The following is a 16,370-nucleotide window of genomic DNA, read 5'->3' as shown; positions in this document are numbered from 1 at the left end:
GTTATTAGAAAAGTTTGAAACTTGTCTGAAAAGGGAGAACAAAAAAGCTTTTTGATTTGTCTGTTTGTAGCTTTCACTGAGGTATTTTTTTCCTTCCTTACCACTTACTATACCATGTTTCTCATATATTCCAAATAAGTGTGAATCATTATTGTTGTTTCTCGTTTGTGCTTTCCTTTTCATCTTTACCTTGTTGTTCCTTTTACATCCTAAGGTAATAAAAGGGATATACGAATGATTCAATGTACAGAGAATGAAAATAAATTTATCTCATGAAGATCCAGATTAACCTTCATCGTCATCCTATATTTATATTGTACTTCACTGAAAAACGGGCAAGCCCATCCGCAAAAAAAACATAACAAAATTGGGATAATCATCATCTCTATCTCCATCTTTGGGATAACAATTGGGAAAATGAAGCAACTTTTCTCTTCTTGTTAATTGGCAAATGAAGCATGTCCCTCCTAACGCTAAGAATACCAAATACATTTGTTGTTGTTGGGAAATCAATTTTTCTTTCATTCATATTTATGTATTTGATTTCAGCATAATCAAATGATTCATATAAAAAACTCAGTTTTTTGCGCGTATTGTATACCACAAAACAATAATTACACTATATACACATTCTCTTCTCCATATTTATCTCTTCATGTCACATCTCATCGCATATCATATATATTACTTTTATCACTTCTCGTCATATATTTTGGTGCCTATACCAAAAAAGAGTTGTACACGAATCTTTATCGAGAGAACAATCGTTTATATAAGAACATAAGAATAAATCATGACCATTTGATCAAATCGTGAATGATCTAAAATAATTTAATAGTCATGTAGTTGTTAGGTGACCACTTAAAGATGTCATGTTACTTAATGTTTTAATTTTAATTGTTCCTAAATGGATCTAATGTTCATGATTTATACCTATGTTCTCATATAAAATGATTATTCTCATAAGATATATATCCTCTAGTGATGTGGTATAAAAAGATTAAGAATAAGAAAATAATAACGTGGACACGTGTCACATGGATACCGTTGCTTCGTGGAGATTAGCTCAGTCAGCAGGTGCATGTTAACACTTGTGGCAATACGCAACTCAACACCCTGTTCTAGCCATGGCGTCGTGGTGGTGCTCCTCCCTCTCCGCCACCGTCTCCGTCACAACAACCACCGCCACCACCACCACCCGCCGCTATCCTCTAATCTCTCACACTTCCCAATTCCACACCAACCCATTCCCACCTTCTCCCCCATCCTCGCTCCGATTCAGGCTTCCATGCTCCAACAAATCCACCGTAAAAGCCAGCAAACCACCCCCCTCCGGCACCGACGTGGATTGCGTCGGAACAGGGCAAAACGCGGAGTGCACCGTCAACTTGGAACAACAAGACGGAAGCGCAAAGCAAGAAGATGAGTCATCGCCGGCGACGATGCTGTGTCTCGCGGAAGGGCTTTGGGAATTGGCGGTGCTGGTGTCGCCGTTCTTCTTCTGGGGTACCGCCATGGTGGCCATGAAGGAGGTGCTTCCGAAGTGCGGCCCGTTCTTCGTTTCGGCGTTTCGTCTCATCCCTGCAGGGTTCCTTCTTGTTGGCTTTGCAGCTTCTAGAGGCAGGCCTTTACCCTCTGGTTTCAATGCTTGGGTTTCCATCTCGCTCTTCGCTCTCGTTGATGCTACTTGCTTTCAGGTTTCTCTTCTGTCACTCACTGCATGGATCTCAGTTTGGTGAATCGTGAATGAATTTAATGCTGATTGATTGGTTTGTTTGCTGTAATCAATGTGACAGGGTTTTCTAGCAGAAGGGTTGCAGAAGACTTCAGCTGGTTTGGGCAGCGTATGTTAGCAGTTAATTTCTTTATCAAATTATTTGGTGTACATTTGGGTGGCTTTAGTATTATGCTGAAACTGGTTAAATTACTCTATGAAATGCTGTCTGTGTCATGGTGATAGGATAGAATTAGAAGAGAAATTTACTTTGATTGTGATGAACTTTGTTTTGATTCAAATTCTACATTACAATTCTGATGGCAAGATATGTTGCTGACTTTGACTGTGTGTGGTTGATATATTGCAGGTTATAATTGATTCACAGCCTTTGACAGTGGCTGTACTTGCAGTTTTGTTATTTGGTGAGTCAATTGGAGTTATTGGAGCTGCTGGGCTTGTTCTTGGTGTCGTAGGACTTGTGCTGCTCGAGGTAAACTTTGATTGTTCCTTTCATTTTAATTTCAACCAAAAAAAAGTGAATTAACCATCATACCCGTTAAGAACGGCCCAGAATTAGCAGTCAAATTCTTATATATCTAATGTAAGAAGAATATAAAGGATATGTTTTGCATTAGTAGCAGCTAGCACTCCAGAGTATACTATTCCCAAGCTTAGTTTCTTTTTTTTTGAAATATACAATTTCTCTAGCCTATCAAATGACTTCCATATATTATTTGGTAACACGAGCATTACTACTGTTTTTGTTGCAGTTACCCGCCCTATCATTTGATGAAAGCAACTTCTCATTGTGGGGAAGTGGGGAGTGGTGGATGCTTCTTGCAGCTCAGAGTATGGCAGTTGGTACGGTCATGGTTCGGTGGGTCTCTAAGTACTCTGATCCTATCATGGCTACTGGATGGGTGCGCTTCAAATCTCATTTTGACTCTAGTGTTTGTTATATGTGAATTACCATTGTTCAATACCCTATGAAACTTAACTGAATGGTTAATGTTCCTTTTTTTTTCAATCTAGAACTAGAAGTCAATTTGAATTTATTTAAATCTTTGAAAGTAGGGAAATGACACTGCATTTCATATTGATTCTTTTGTCACAAAAAAAGATTTCTAATTGTTTAAGAGAAGAGAAAAGGGACAGGTGAAGGGAGGAAGCCATATAGCACATATGATGTCATTGTTTAAGAACTCTGTCAAAGCAAACTCAAAACTTTGCAATCCATTTTGTTGCAGCATATGGTTATTGGTGGTCTCCCTCTTGTGGCATTAGCAATTTTTAACAATGATCCTGCTGTAAGTGGGACTCTTGAGTACAGCTCAAGTGATATATTGGCACTCCTCTACACGTCCATTTTTGGAAGCGCTGTTAGCTATGGTGTGTTCTTTTACAGTGCAACAAAAGGTCTGCATATCTCTCCTGTCATGATCTTTTTCTCGTCTTTTTATCTTCACCAATGAGATTCCTTCTATGATCACTTAAATATATCCGTGTTAAATTGAAAATGGTTAATTTCTTCTCCCATATTGTAATCACTGTGTTACTGACACGTCTTTAGCTATAATTTGTACACTCATCTAGGAAATTTCCTTTTTTGTTCTTTTCCCCCTTAAATCCACGCAGACCCGTAAAAAGTTCACGATATTGACATTCCATTGTGATGCACTGCAGGTAGCTTGACTAAGCTCAGTTCACTGACATTTTTGACACCAATGTTCGCTTCAATTTTTGGGTAAGTAACAATGGGAAAGAGTCAAAGGATTTTCAAGTACTTTTAGATATTTGGAATTATATAGCAAAGAGAATAAAGATTAGAAATAACAATTGATGGGTGATATAGCTCTTTACCTGTAAGGCCATTAAGGAGAAAAAAGTGACAATCTTTTATAACGAAATTTTGGAAGAGAATTACAACCGAGAAGCATCCTTCATAATTTTTTGCAGTAATGTTTCGTCACTCATCAGGATCATAATTTTCTTTGTATCTTTAAGGCTTCAACCACCGGCATTTCGTCTAGAAATTCTTATGTTTTCTTTCAAAGTTTAGGTTTGTGTATCTTGCTGAGTGCCTATATATGACATAATTTGCTTTCGTGTTTCAGGTTTCTATATCTTGGTGAGACCTTCTCACCAATACAACTAGTTGGGGCCACTGTTACGGTAGCTGCAATATACATGGTTAACTCCAAAAACAGTTCAGAGTAAATTATATAGCCACTTTTTTACCGGTTCTTTCAACATATTAACCCAGGGGAAAACAGTTGCTCGGGTGACTAGAAGCTTGTCAAGAACTCAAATTGGGAGTGCTTTTAGCAAGTTTGGACATGAAGAGAAATTTGAGTGGTATACAATCTTGAGAACTTGTGGTCACGCTTTATAATGTAAATACAATTTTGATTAGTTGTTACTTGTTAACTTAGGTTCGAGCATTCACAGGCATCATATAGCAGAATCTTGTAAGTTACTTGGGTTGAATAAGAGCCTTATCAGGAATACATTGTTTCTGTGAAGGTTATCTTTGTTGTATAAAATGACTTAGTGTTGTATAAGTATAATGAAAGAATAAGAATGTATAGATTATTTGTACATTGTGATTTGGTGAGAAATACCCATTGTGTGTAAGTGCTGCTAATTGTGATATGTAATGGATTTATTGGAATCCAGAAAACAATGTTTTAATACTCAGAACTTAGTATCTTCAATGTGGGGTCAACGCAGCCACTTATCCTAATTCCTAAAGCTACAAGTGAGAGGAACAACAAAAAGCTTTCATATAAACCTTAATTAAATAAAAACTTATTGCAAAGTGTGCAACTCCAAACAGAAGAAACTTGAACTCATGGAGTATTTAAGATACAAGATGAAGGTGAATTCATTTATCACATCTATGTGGATTCAGCTGCTGTGACAACAGGTCTCGTGTGAAGAACTTTATTGCCACCAACCCTGCCACGCCCTATTCTGCTCCCATGCTGATGATCACACACATTCTTTTTGCTATTCAATTGATTCCTGGCTCCATCCACATCACGTGCTGCCTCACGTGACACCCTCCCTTCCAAGCCTAATGGAAGTTTCTGACCCTGCTCTCTGGAGTTGTTCAATCTTGAAGTGCAAAGATATTTTGAATCACCAGAACTAGGTTCCCATGAAGAAGAAGAAATGCCCTGAATGTAGTGCTGTTGTTGAGTGAAGCTGTTGCTTCCTGAAGACTCTTGGTCCTCCATGTCTACCCCACCAAGTGAACCATCCCTATTCACTGTTACATAGTTATGTAAACTCGGTTCCATCACATCATCATTGACAAATGACTCATATTCTGCAAGTGGATCCTTGGTATCTGGCTCTGGCACCCTCTTCCCATGATCATTGGTAGTACCAAATAGAACATTGTATTCACTCTTACTAGACTGGTAGCCATGTCGACTGCAGTTTGAGCTGGTATTGGAGTTAAGATCAGCAACAGCTTCAAGGATGGCACAAGCCTTGGTGACACAAGCTGGGAGAGAAACAGGTGGTGTGTTCTTTTGATGGAAGTTATGGATATCTTCAAGCAGTAGTGAGGTATAGGACTGTGGTGGAGGATTCAACAAAGCTTCAGGATTGAGGTCTAAGTCTCTGGATCGCCTAGAAGATCTGCTTCTTGTTAATATCGGGGGTTTTAGGTTGTCAACCGCAGATGTTATCACTGTCTTCACAACAACATTATCAGTCATGGAAGACTGCACTTTAACATCTTCCTCTTGTTGCACTTTTATCTTGCAATTTACATCAAGTCCCTTGTCCATTGCAGCTCTGCAAGCATTTGGTTTCTGCAGTAGGGGGGGAAAACAATATTACATTATTACATCAATCAAATAACATCAATAGGACAAATTAGTAATAGCATGTCTGGATCATGTTCGAAATCAATTCTGACACTCAAAAGTTACTCACAAAATCTTCTCAGCAGAAGGCTTTAAAATCAATTCTAGAAAGATTTCAAGCATGCTATAAACAAGAAAGGTATAAATCAGTTAATACCTGATTAGCTTCTGTTTCAATTTCCTTTTTGGGTCTGTTTTGCACCATGCTGCTGTTATTATTAGCTGTTGAATGTGGAAAAGCAAGGTTGTTAGGTTCAACCTCACTAAGAGGGATTCTCCTATAAGGTGAATGTTCTGCTTTCTTTGAGGAGTTCCGGCTAAGAGATGGATGCTGCTGATTCTCACTCAATGCTTTATTAGCATTTGCTGCATTCCCATTTGCTCTTGCAGGGGACTGAGAACGTGGAGAGGCTCCACCTACATTTCTCTTAACCATGATCCTCTTGACGCCTGTGCTTGTTGCAAATTCTCCACCACCATTGTTACTCTTATCCATCACAAGGGATGAAACAGTAGCAGGAACAGAAACCATCTTTCCAGGCCTAGTAGAACTGGTATTATTGTTACTGTTTCTTGCATTGGCAACAGGTGTAGTGGTCTCTGATGATCTTCTTCCAGGGGATCTACTAACTCTTCTCTCTCTGCTGCTTGAACGTTGCTGCTGCTCTCTTTCTCTGCTTGGTGTTCTTCTCCTACTTCTTTCCAGAGAAGAAGACCTTGAAGATTGGCGGTGCCGCTGCCGTTTCTCAGCAGCAGCTATCCCATCATCCTCACACAAATCACTTCTGTTGACATTGGTATTTGCTTCCTTTTGATCCTCCTCAGTGGAAATGGTATCATTATCATCACAGTGGTCAAAATCATGACTTCTTCTCTTTGAACCTGAGTGCCTTCTCCCAAAACCACCAGAAGAAGAAGTAGCTTGTTTTCCTGAAGAGTTTCTGCTTAGTCTCCCACACTGTATAAGAATTGCATCCACCTCTTCTTTGGTGCAGCTTGAAGTCCTCACAACCACACCCATGTTTGCTGCTCCTGCTGGTGATTGTGCAATCCTGTCATGCATTTCTTCAAATGGTTGGTGGGCATTTTGCTGTGACCTGGAATTTCTTTCTCCACCATCATCATGGCTCTTCCTGTGTTTGATGATGAATATCTCCTTTTTCACATGCCCTTTAACTTCTTTCTCCTTCTTCAGATTAGCTTGTGGCTCAGTTCCCATTTTGGGTTTGGATAAAGGGTCACCATTTCCAGAAGAATTCTTAGATGGTGGGGTAGCTGAGTTGGGTTCAGCAATTGGGGTGGAGGGAGAAGACTCTTTCTTTTTACTCAAACATGTACCCATGGAAATTTGTGATTTGAATTGGCCTAGTGAATGGAGCTAGAGAAAGAGATGGTTGAAGAAAAAAGGAAGGTTCATGGTAGGGGATTGGATTTGATAAAGGGGAAGGGGGTGTTTGGAACAATGCCCAAGAAGCATTTTTGGAAAAAGATTCTAGCTTTGTGGTTATTGACCATGAGAGAGAGAGAGAGGGAGAGAAAACATTCAAATTTTGATAGATAGGGCGGGCTGTAATTCTGTCACATAGATCCGTTGACAGGTCATGGTATATTGTCTGATCCCACCAAGTCACTGACATAAATTTCAAAACCCCTTCTCAAGATTCCACCAAACAAAAAACAAAACCCTTCTCATGAACAAAAAATATACACTATTAGACATTTGAGGAGTCATATCATTTTAACACTTTTTTAACATTGTTTCATTATTTGACTTACATCCATGCGTTTCAAAATTTTAATGGGTCTCATAAATTTCAATCAATCAATGCGATAGCGTTGAAAATCGAGTATTAAAGTGAGTGTTGTTAGCATTTCATTTTGACTACATATGCAAATTTGGATTTGTTGCAGTTGAATTTTCATTGCTTTAGAATTGTTTAATCAAGATTAGATGGTTTAATTTGAAACTGATTGATGAGACATAGAAACCTAACTTTAAATCCAATCAACACAATTTTGATTAGACAGTTTTGACTGCAATCAATTTAGCAGGAAAGTCGAATCCTCACATGTGCATATATCAACATTTTTTGTTAGCCCTCCTAATTTTGTCAGCATTCAGATTTGCAATGCGGTACCACAAAGTGTTATGTAAATTTTGTTTGCACTTATTTTGTTGAGCACATGGTATGCACTGCCAACAACAGTGATTAATTTCTTCGTCACGAGTGCTCACATTAAGTGATAAGTAGTTGGTCACAATATGCGATTTAATATCATGGGCAATGATCGGACTCTCAACCCCATGATTATGAGACAAAGTGAGCTAATCTCTACACCAAACCTTGTAGATATTTGGTTTGCACTTTGCAAGCATTAAATACATGCAAACAAAGAAGCTTTTCTCATTACTTCCACATTAACGTACATTGAGTGCTTTATTAAACACAACGTGTATAAATTCAGATAAACACCTCATAATCACTTCTCAAAAAACTACTAATAGTTTCTTCCTGAATAACTTATCCCAAAATCAAAATCTACCTCATTCTTTTAACACATTTAAGAATTCAGCAACGGCTACATACACGTTCAAATTTTTGTGATGAACCTTGATGCCTATTCAAAATGCACATATGATGATCTACTGACATTACATGTAACATGGTTTTTGGTTCAATGGCGTATTCTTCACGTCTAGTAAATTGCCTTTACCAACCAACCACAATGCGTTTAGTACAGCAACGCACGAAAGGACAGTCAAACTTCTAAGTTATAGAACAACAAAAAAAATCATCCTTGACTTTGACTACCCATTTCATTGGGTGAATTATTGAACACTTGACAATTGACACGTATTTCATCACTTATTATATAGTACTTCAATCTCATGCAGCTTCTGTTTGTGAAAAGATCATGTGAACGTTTACATTCTAAGAACTCATCACAAGTAGATAAGAAAACTACACTGCAAATGCTAGGCCTCAAAAATAGCATATTGAAAACATCAATGTTATTACAATCTCAACCATTTTAGCAAAACAAAAAACCCAACTGCTATGGCAACAAATTATCCAAGGGCAGACACAGTTATTGTCTGTATGTCACAGTGGAGCTGCAACCTTGAGCCATCAGCAGAAGAGTTTTGCACAGTTCCTTGTGGTTAGACAGCTAAATCCCAATGCTCATCAGGGAAGACATGAATAAGATGACCAAATCATGGTCAGCCTGACACTCCAGGGAAGAGTTCTGATATTTTGTTGAAGACATCCATAACCTGAAATGTTAAGAGGAAAAAGCGGTTATTAGATACAATACAAGTTACAAGAACCAAATATTTAAAAATAGAGACTACTTATATTCATAAGAAATGTTCACTAACTAGAAACTCACTCTCTTTCCATAAATTCCTAAGGACAAAGGGAACTTTTTTATTGAATTTAGGAAATTTTCAAACAGGGATCTGTATTACATCACATCCCGACAATAGGTGAGGTTTTGATTTTAACAAAACTAGGAAGTAAAATATGACTACTAATCTTTAGATAAGCCAAGACTAATGATTGGATGAATAAGATCTAAACCAAACGGCAATCCATCAACAGTTCCACACCCAATGACAAGCAAGATAATTACCACCTTCTGCAGCCTTCTTGAAAATCAACAAAAGCTTTTCACCTAATGTGAACCTAAAACCAACTACAAACTAGACCAAAAATCATGAACTCAAGGTAGTGTGTGGAATAGAGAACTTTATACACACCTAACACCCGGCAGGAAACAGAGAGAGAGAGAGAGAGAGAGAGAGAGAGAGAGAGAGAACTAAATCCAAAAAAGTAAATGCATCCAAGAAAAACAGAATTGGTTAGCTTACCTCCTTATCATTTTGATATTTGGCAATATTCAGTGGATTCTGTGAACACTGCAAGCACAACAAGATACACTCAGTTTCGATACTGAAATACCAACAAAGTAATTAAACTAGAACTTACATCCATGATGGCTGCTTGTACTCTTGGATTTTGAAATGCCATTGCAACATCAGGATTGGCCATAATCTTTGAAATAACTTCTTCTGGAGAAAGCCCAATTTGATCTGATGAAAGTGAAAAGATGTAAATTATTCAGAACACGAAAGGAGAAACTGGGAAGAAACATTCATCCTTAAGCATTAACAATGTATGAAGGGTAGATACACACAATGATATTATCAAAGACTTAAATCATCATAGCTTCTAAAATTTCAATAAACTAAACCTAGTGACAAGAAAACTAATTATGCCTACTAGCATATAAAGATAAATCAGTCAGAGAAACTAACAAACCATATCAATGAGTCAAAAAGAATGCTGATTCATAGTCATACACCAAATACTAACCTTTACTCCTTAATAAAATTAGTATGAACTGTAATGTGTTTCTAATGAGAACAGGGCTAACAAGTTAGAACATTCATCGAAGTGTGTAGGTGTGATCATGTGAAGACATAATGATATTAGAACACTTATCATCCACTAGGAGAAGAAAAAAGTGAATCAAAATCAAGTCTCTCCTTTCTCTGTAGAGAGTTGACAAGGAATATATCAGTTCCCTGCAAAAAATATCAGTTTTTCACACCAGAAAGAATAAATAGAAGCAATGCTTCGATTTAAGATGATAATAAAAGGTCGAGTAGAAAACAAATAAAATGGAATCAACTTAACGAATTATAAATAAATAAAACGTAATTGGCTCATATTTGATGCAACTCACGAAAAAAACAAATGATCAATTAGTGTTTATCTTCAAGATGACCAATAAAGTAAGACAAATTTCCCATAGGATGGAACCGAGAGCTAGAACATTTTCAAGTCAAACAAGAAGTGTAGCAAGCAAAAATTGAACTATATAAACCAATCAACTACTTAATTGATCCAACTCTCAAAGACAGACATGTCTTAATAAATTGTGAGGCATAATTATAAAAACTTACCAAATTGTTGCTTAACTTCAGGACTATTAAGGTCAAAGTTTTTTAAGGTGTCCATCATTTGGCCGTCCCATTCAGTGCTTCCACCCATGTTGTTTCTGACATAAACAAGTAACAGAAAGAGAAAGGATATATGAATCATTACATACCAGAGAAGATTGCACACCATTAAATATGCATAGATTTATCTAACTGTGCTGGAGCACAAAGAAGCATGAGGGAAATAACCAATAAGAATGGTTACTGTACAAAAGTAGGACAGTCTCTCCTTTAAGACCACCATTTCTCCTAATTCCAGACTGGAGGTTCTGATGGGTAAAGGACTAAAGGGTAAACAAAGAAATTTTAATTTTCAGTAAAACAAATTCACCAAATGAGAGGGTAAAAACTGGATTGCTAGTGTTAAGCAATGCATGATGGCCCAGAGACAGAGGCTAACAACTAGTTGTACTTCAGAAACAAATGAACAGGAAGTCTGAGCTAAATGCCAGGAAATGAAGGCTTTTAAGAGAGGAAATCTTTATTCTCCTTTGGAGAATTTTTCCATTCACCAGAAGACTAGTTTTTCATGAAAAGTGTCAAACAAGCTAGTGCAGATAAACATTTCCCCAGGGGCTTATTTTTCAAATAACAATTGCCTCCATGGGTTATGAGAATATCTGGAGAACTAAAAAGGCCCTGAAAAAACAAAGTGAAGAACTTACAGCATTTCTTCAAGTTGTTGACGATACTGAGGATTCTGCAACATCCCTATAAAAAGCAGCAACTATTATCCATAGGCCAATCATATTAAAATGTCATGTAGAAATTAATATCTACCAATTGGAAGAAGCAAACATGACTTTTGACCCTCAGACTATTTTTACACACAGCTTAAATAAGTGCTTTCATTGGTAATAAATGAAAAAGGCCATCCGTATTAAACGGTTGTGTATAAAAAAATAATTGTACATGTAAATAAAAAGTAATGATAAGCATACAACATCTTGGTTAAACATGATATACTTCAAGGAAGGTACTAAACAATCAAAATTACAGTCTGCAGAAAATAATGAATCTTAAACACTGACAAGCACTGAATAGAACCAGAAAATTGTTTAGAGTAGAGAGTTACATTTGAAGGTAGTAGGGTTCCTCATCTCCTCAGGTAAATAGCTGCAATATTACCCAAAAGTAATCAATTTTTCATTTGGATAACAAGGAAAAAATGTTTTCAAATAATCTAAACAAGCATTTAAATGATATCTGTAAATTGTCATTCAAGTAATCACAACATGAAAGACATTGGAAATTATTATTAGAAGAGGGTTTGAGAGAAAAATGATTTCTGATATTGATTGTGTAATCAGTATTACAGATACAGTGATATTCAGGTTACAACAGTGACAGTCTAGCTGAATACTAACTGAGGCTAGGCTAGGACGCTACAAGTCAGGGGTATACACTGTTCGATACACTCCAATAGAAAGCAAATTAGTAAGAGAAAGTCAGAATCAGAAAGAGAATAAAAGTAGTTCCACTCAAAGATCAACAATTAAAAGGGTAGCACCAGAACAATTACACTTTCTTTTGGGAATAAATGAAGTTCATTAGACAGGAAAAAATTGTACAGGAGCAGAGGTTTCCCTCCAAAACACCTGAGACAAAGCACCAAGAGGTGTGGAAAAGAAACAATCAAGAGCTCTCATAGAACTTTAGACACATTGCGACAATTAAGAGCTCTAGTAGAACTTTAGAGTTTAGACACATTCAATAGGAGTGAAGAAAAGTCCAATTCAAAGTATCAAGGGTGTTAGTACTAAATGTCATCAGCATTTCTAAGTTCAGACTGAAATACTAAAGACTTCCACTGTTTAAGGAACCTTTTTCAATATTTTCCGATGTAGCAAAAAGAGCTTATAACATATCTTCATCCATTTCATACTGACAATCCAAAACAAATATTTACTAGAAATACAAAATTATAATCATTATTAAGATGAAAGGAATTAATATTACGGAAAAACCATCTTCTGCACCGTTGGGTCATCCATCATTTTCTCCAAAGCATCCACAGATAGGACTGATTTTCCTATCCAAAAATAAACAAGGGCACATTTAGGACATTTGCTTAATCCAGATAGCAGCTTATTACAGGCAATACTGAAATAACAATAGTTATAAAAGTGTGTTTCACACTGGTGCATTCCTTTACTTCTACTCAGAGAAAATCTGAAAATTGATTTAAAAAAGCGTATGTACTATTCAAGTACGATGGGGAAAGCAGGAAACGGAAGATCGTCCAGACTCCAGAGAAAAGAATTTCCCCCTTAAGCCTAAGTTCACACAAAGGCACTCCTCTACTGAAAAAAACTAGCAGAACTCCATCATACCCTACCCTAACAGATTTCCCTCCCATATTCCTTCCCCTTAATTATCTTCCACATGTAACACACACCCTCATCTCCCATGTTCTACTCCTATGCTTTCAGCCAAACCCATTTAACATCTCATACATATATTTAGCCAAATTTAGGTCTATGCCCACTAGCTGCTTGGGTTGTTGATGTTTGGTCCCCTTGTGGGTTGTTAACACAGACAAGGTTTAAATTAAGACAAATGTTAAACAACTCCCTAAGGAGGCACTAGTTAATGTTTCAAAAATAGTAAAATTTATGAAAAGTAGTGCTTTTTCAGTTACCAATGAGTAATTTTTATTTCTTGATTCCCTAACTAGTTCTACAAGGGCACAAATTAACACAACAGTTTAATTAATTCCAGCCCATAGTATCAATGCGGTTGCAACACAAAGTTTCTTGGAACTATTCATGTTTGATTAATGGCATTTTATCAACCCAAGGACTGACAAACTTAATCAGAGTCAAAAAGTAAATGATAATTGACAAGACTTCATAGTAAAGATCAAAAGTAGAGACACTAGAAGTACACACGATCCATCATAACTCATCAATTTTAACAAGACCAAATCTATATTTACAACCATAATAAAACCAAGAACAACTCATTTATTTAGCGGCCCCAAACCATGACAAAGCATTTCCTTGAAATTGAGCCACGAATAGGTGTATTACAGTGCACGGAATGCTCGAGCAATAAAGTAGAAATGTAAATACTTTCAATTTTGACTAACTCCTTACTTACGTGCAGATTGAGAACCCGGTGAATCACCAACACCTTGGTTTGAGGGAGTTCCATTTTGGAAAGCCTTCAATAAATGCCCATCATTATTACATGATAAGAACAACACAAGTCACTAAACTTGTTCAGCAAAAACCTATATCATAAAAAAACTCACTTCCTTTGGAACCCAGCTTTCCTTGACTGAACTTGAGTCATCAACATCTTTAAAGCTTTCAAAAGGACTCTTCTGCACAGTTTCTTCTGGAGAAACATCTACAAAACCTGTAACAAAAAAATTATTAGAAACTTTAACAGTTAAAGTTTCTATTTTACACATATAAAAGTTGACAACATCAGATATCATATCATATTGGCTTCCTATAAAGATAACTCCCTGAAAGTTTTACATCTTCACATTTTATCCCCAAGTTTTTAAAACACTTGCATGTTATAGTGGACACATAAATTCACCATATATAAATTTCACAAGTATGTCTCATCCAACAAGAAAGAAATGGGAGAACGAAGCAGAAATTGTAGATTACCAATTTTTTTGGGCTCGTTCTTCACTTCCACTTCTTCTTTAATATTGGTGGCTGGGGCTGCTTCTACTTTTGTCGGAGGTATATCTACTGTAATAGTAGATTGAGAAGCACTTGGTGTGGATGGTGCACGAGATTGAGTACCGAAAGAATTAGCCGGTGCAGTAGGCCCTGGTGGCGAAGGCATAGGAAAGGGAAAAGGAGATCCAGGAGAAAAGGCAGCACTGTTGAATTGGTTACTTTGTGAATTCATCCCGCCCATCATAGTCTTGAAAGCTTGTTGCATTGCATATTTCTGAAAGAAGGTTAAAGGCAAATGTTGAAATCGTAGAAAAAGTTCAAGGGTAGTCCTTGTTGTTCGAAAAAGAATCAAGTCAAATCCACGAAAAATAAGGTTAGACAGAGTACCTATTACAACTGATACAGAAATACAAATAGCAAAAGATGCATTCACAAACAATACCCATACAACTGAACATTCATGTAAAATTAACACTAAAGATTTCCACATCTCACTCCCACTGTAAGTCACTCGTATCGCTTCATATGCTCCCTATATCTTAGGGTAGAAACCAAAAGACGCCCCAGTTTAGACCCATGCCTTGCAATAAAGTGGAACTCACCTTTAATCTTGTAGCTGCCTGCAAAAAAAATATCAATTTATTAAAATACAGCAAAAGAAAACCTCATCCTCATTAAATGTAAAGCAGAGTTTTGTCTATGATTCTCACCCATGAAAATAGTGCAGAAAGCCCAACACCAACGCCAATCCAAAAGAGAGGTGACCCTCTAGAAAAATGGTGAACATCAAAATAAAAATGTGAACATATAAGCAAGGGATATCAACAAATTCAAATAAATAAAGTATTTATTCACAACTCCCCTCCTGTGAGCACTTGACCGTCATATAACATACAATAAAACAATAAAAAACTTTAAAATGCAAAAGTAAAAAAAGTATGATTACATTGTTGAAGGCGGAGATGGTGATAATTGTGGGTTAACTCCAATTGATGTTGTATCTTGACTATTTGAAGAAGAAATGCTGGCAAAATGCTTCACTATCAGCTTTTCCTGCACTGTATCCCCAGTATGTCTTATGTGAGCCTCTTAGAGATCAGTGGAAAATCTAAATATCTAATAGATATTCAATTTGTATGACATGTATCCATTAATCACAAATAGGAGAAGGGGAAACGATGTACATGACAAATAAACAAAATTGGGAAAGAAAGAGGGGATACACGGACAAGCAACACATTATAAACCACGGATTCAAAATGCTATCAACTTCAATCAATCATTAGCACAACCTCATTCCAAAGTTCACAATACACCTCTTTCCACAAAACATTAACACTGAATACTAGTTGTAGAACTAGCAGCAAAAATGTTTTTGTGATTCATGAAAACTTAAACCCTTGAAAATCCTAACGGTGTATATGATTGCGGGTCCATTTTCACTACTTAGTCTGAATTCCAATTCAATAAACAGATCCAGCAACATACTAATTCAATTCAAAACACAGCAATTGCATCACTAGAACTATATCCAACAACAACAATACACATTTCATTGCACTCCACCTTAACTTCATAATCCAGCTACCCTTTTCAGCTAAGCACAAATTCTAACCAAAAAAAAATCCCAAAAAAAAAAAACAAAACACAACATAGAAGAAACAATCAAACAAAGAAGAGACAGTTAATACCAGATTGTGGGTTTTGGTGGGATTTAGCTGCAGCCCTGGTAACATGAGAGCGAGAGAGAGCAGAAACGTTGACCCTCCCAAAAGAGAAGTGATTTCTTCTGAATACGTCCCTAGCAGAAGCATCTCTTGCAGAAAAATGTCCCAAAAGCAAAGGTTTTGGGGAAGAAACAAGGGCTAAGTTAAGGTTCTCCATCTTCTTCTGGTTTCCAAGCTATGGAACCCAGAAAATAGAGAAATTGAAACGAATCAATCAGTGGTTGTAGCAGTGAATTTTTTGAAGCAAAGGGATTGAAAAATGTAGAGAAAGTTTTGAACTTTGAGACGATTCAGTGTCTGTGAATTTCAAGAGAGTGAAGGTGGTGTTGTGGTAGGGTCGTAGGGATAAGTGAAAAACCCTGCTTTTGTTGTCCTTCAATGTGGTCGCAAGCATAG

The 16,370-nt window shown here is 36.8% G+C and overlaps 3 protein-coding genes across 3 annotated transcripts; 1 reads left to right on the top strand and 2 right to left on the bottom strand.

Moving 5' to 3' along the window:
- Positions 1 to 1,030: 1,030 nt before the first annotated feature.
- On the top strand, positions 1,031 to 4,315 carry LOC130722650 (WAT1-related protein At3g02690, chloroplastic). The gene is made up of 7 exons (XM_057573456.1): positions 1,031 to 1,697; positions 1,797 to 1,844; positions 2,085 to 2,207; positions 2,488 to 2,637; positions 2,965 to 3,133; positions 3,401 to 3,461; positions 3,832 to 4,315. The coding sequence occupies exons 1-7, from the start codon at positions 1,128 to 1,130 to the stop codon at positions 3,932 to 3,934; spliced, it is 1,224 nt and encodes a 407-aa protein (XP_057429439.1). The 5' UTR covers positions 1,031 to 1,127; the 3' UTR covers positions 3,935 to 4,315.
- A 224-nt stretch (positions 4,316 to 4,539) lies between these two features.
- LOC130722648 (uncharacterized protein At1g65710-like) lies at positions 4,540 to 7,241 on the bottom strand. The gene is made up of 2 exons (XM_057573455.1): positions 5,753 to 7,241; positions 4,540 to 5,541 (listed from the first exon to the last, which is right to left on the bottom strand). The coding sequence occupies exons 1-2, from the start codon at positions 6,935 to 6,937 to the stop codon at positions 4,615 to 4,617; spliced, it is 2,112 nt and encodes a 703-aa protein (XP_057429438.1). The 5' UTR covers positions 6,938 to 7,241; the 3' UTR covers positions 4,540 to 4,614.
- A 1,202-nt stretch (positions 7,242 to 8,443) lies between these two features.
- LOC130723064 (protein TIC 40, chloroplastic) lies at positions 8,444 to 16,370 on the bottom strand. The gene is made up of 14 exons (XM_057573986.1): positions 15,939 to 16,370; positions 15,194 to 15,305; positions 14,958 to 15,015; positions 14,850 to 14,867; positions 14,230 to 14,521; positions 13,860 to 13,966; positions 13,706 to 13,769; positions 12,563 to 12,635; positions 11,679 to 11,719; positions 11,269 to 11,314; positions 10,568 to 10,662; positions 9,588 to 9,691; positions 9,470 to 9,517; positions 8,444 to 8,872 (listed from the first exon to the last, which is right to left on the bottom strand). The coding sequence occupies exons 1-14, from the start codon at positions 16,129 to 16,131 to the stop codon at positions 8,819 to 8,821; spliced, it is 1,305 nt and encodes a 434-aa protein (XP_057429969.1). The 5' UTR covers positions 16,132 to 16,370; the 3' UTR covers positions 8,444 to 8,818.

This window comes from Lotus japonicus, chromosome 6 (assembly GCF_012489685.1).
Source record: "Lotus japonicus ecotype B-129 chromosome 6, LjGifu_v1.2".
Taxonomy (NCBI): domain Eukaryota; kingdom Viridiplantae; phylum Streptophyta; class Magnoliopsida; order Fabales; family Fabaceae; genus Lotus; species Lotus japonicus.
Note: the sequence above shows the minus strand (reverse complement) of the source record. Positions and strands in the feature narration are given on the sequence as shown.

Bases quoted from the DNA above. Each gene is read 5' to 3' on its own strand.
- LOC130723064 (XM_057573986.1), bottom strand. From the start codon at position 16,131: ATGGAGAACCTTAACTTAGCCCTTGTTTCTTCCCCAAAACCTTTGCTT. The intron at 15,016-15,193 runs GTAATCATACTT...CCATTTTTCTAG, and splicing joins CCATCTCCGCCTTCAACAAT to AGGGTCACCTCTCTTTTGGA. The intron at 9,692-10,567 runs GTAAGTTTTTAT...CACTTTCATCAG, and splicing joins TGAAGTTAAGCAACAATTTG to ATCAAATTGGGCTTTCTCCA.
- LOC130722650 (XM_057573456.1), top strand. From the start codon at position 1,128: ATGGCGTCGTGGTGGTGCTCCTCCCTCTCCGCCACCGTCTCCGTCACA. The intron at 1,698-1,796 runs GTTTCTCTTCTG...TCAATGTGACAG, and splicing joins TTGATGCTACTTGCTTTCAG to GGTTTTCTAGCAGAAGGGTT. The intron at 1,845-2,084 runs GTATGTTAGCAG...GATATATTGCAG, and splicing joins CTTCAGCTGGTTTGGGCAGC to GTTATAATTGATTCACAGCC.
- LOC130722648 (XM_057573455.1), bottom strand. From the start codon at position 6,937: ATGGGTACATGTTTGAGTAAAAAGAAAGAGTCTTCTCCCTCCACCCCA. The intron at 5,542-5,752 runs GTATTAACTGAT...CCCCTACTGCAG, and splicing joins TTGAAACAGAAGCTAATCAG to AAACCAAATGCTTGCAGAGC.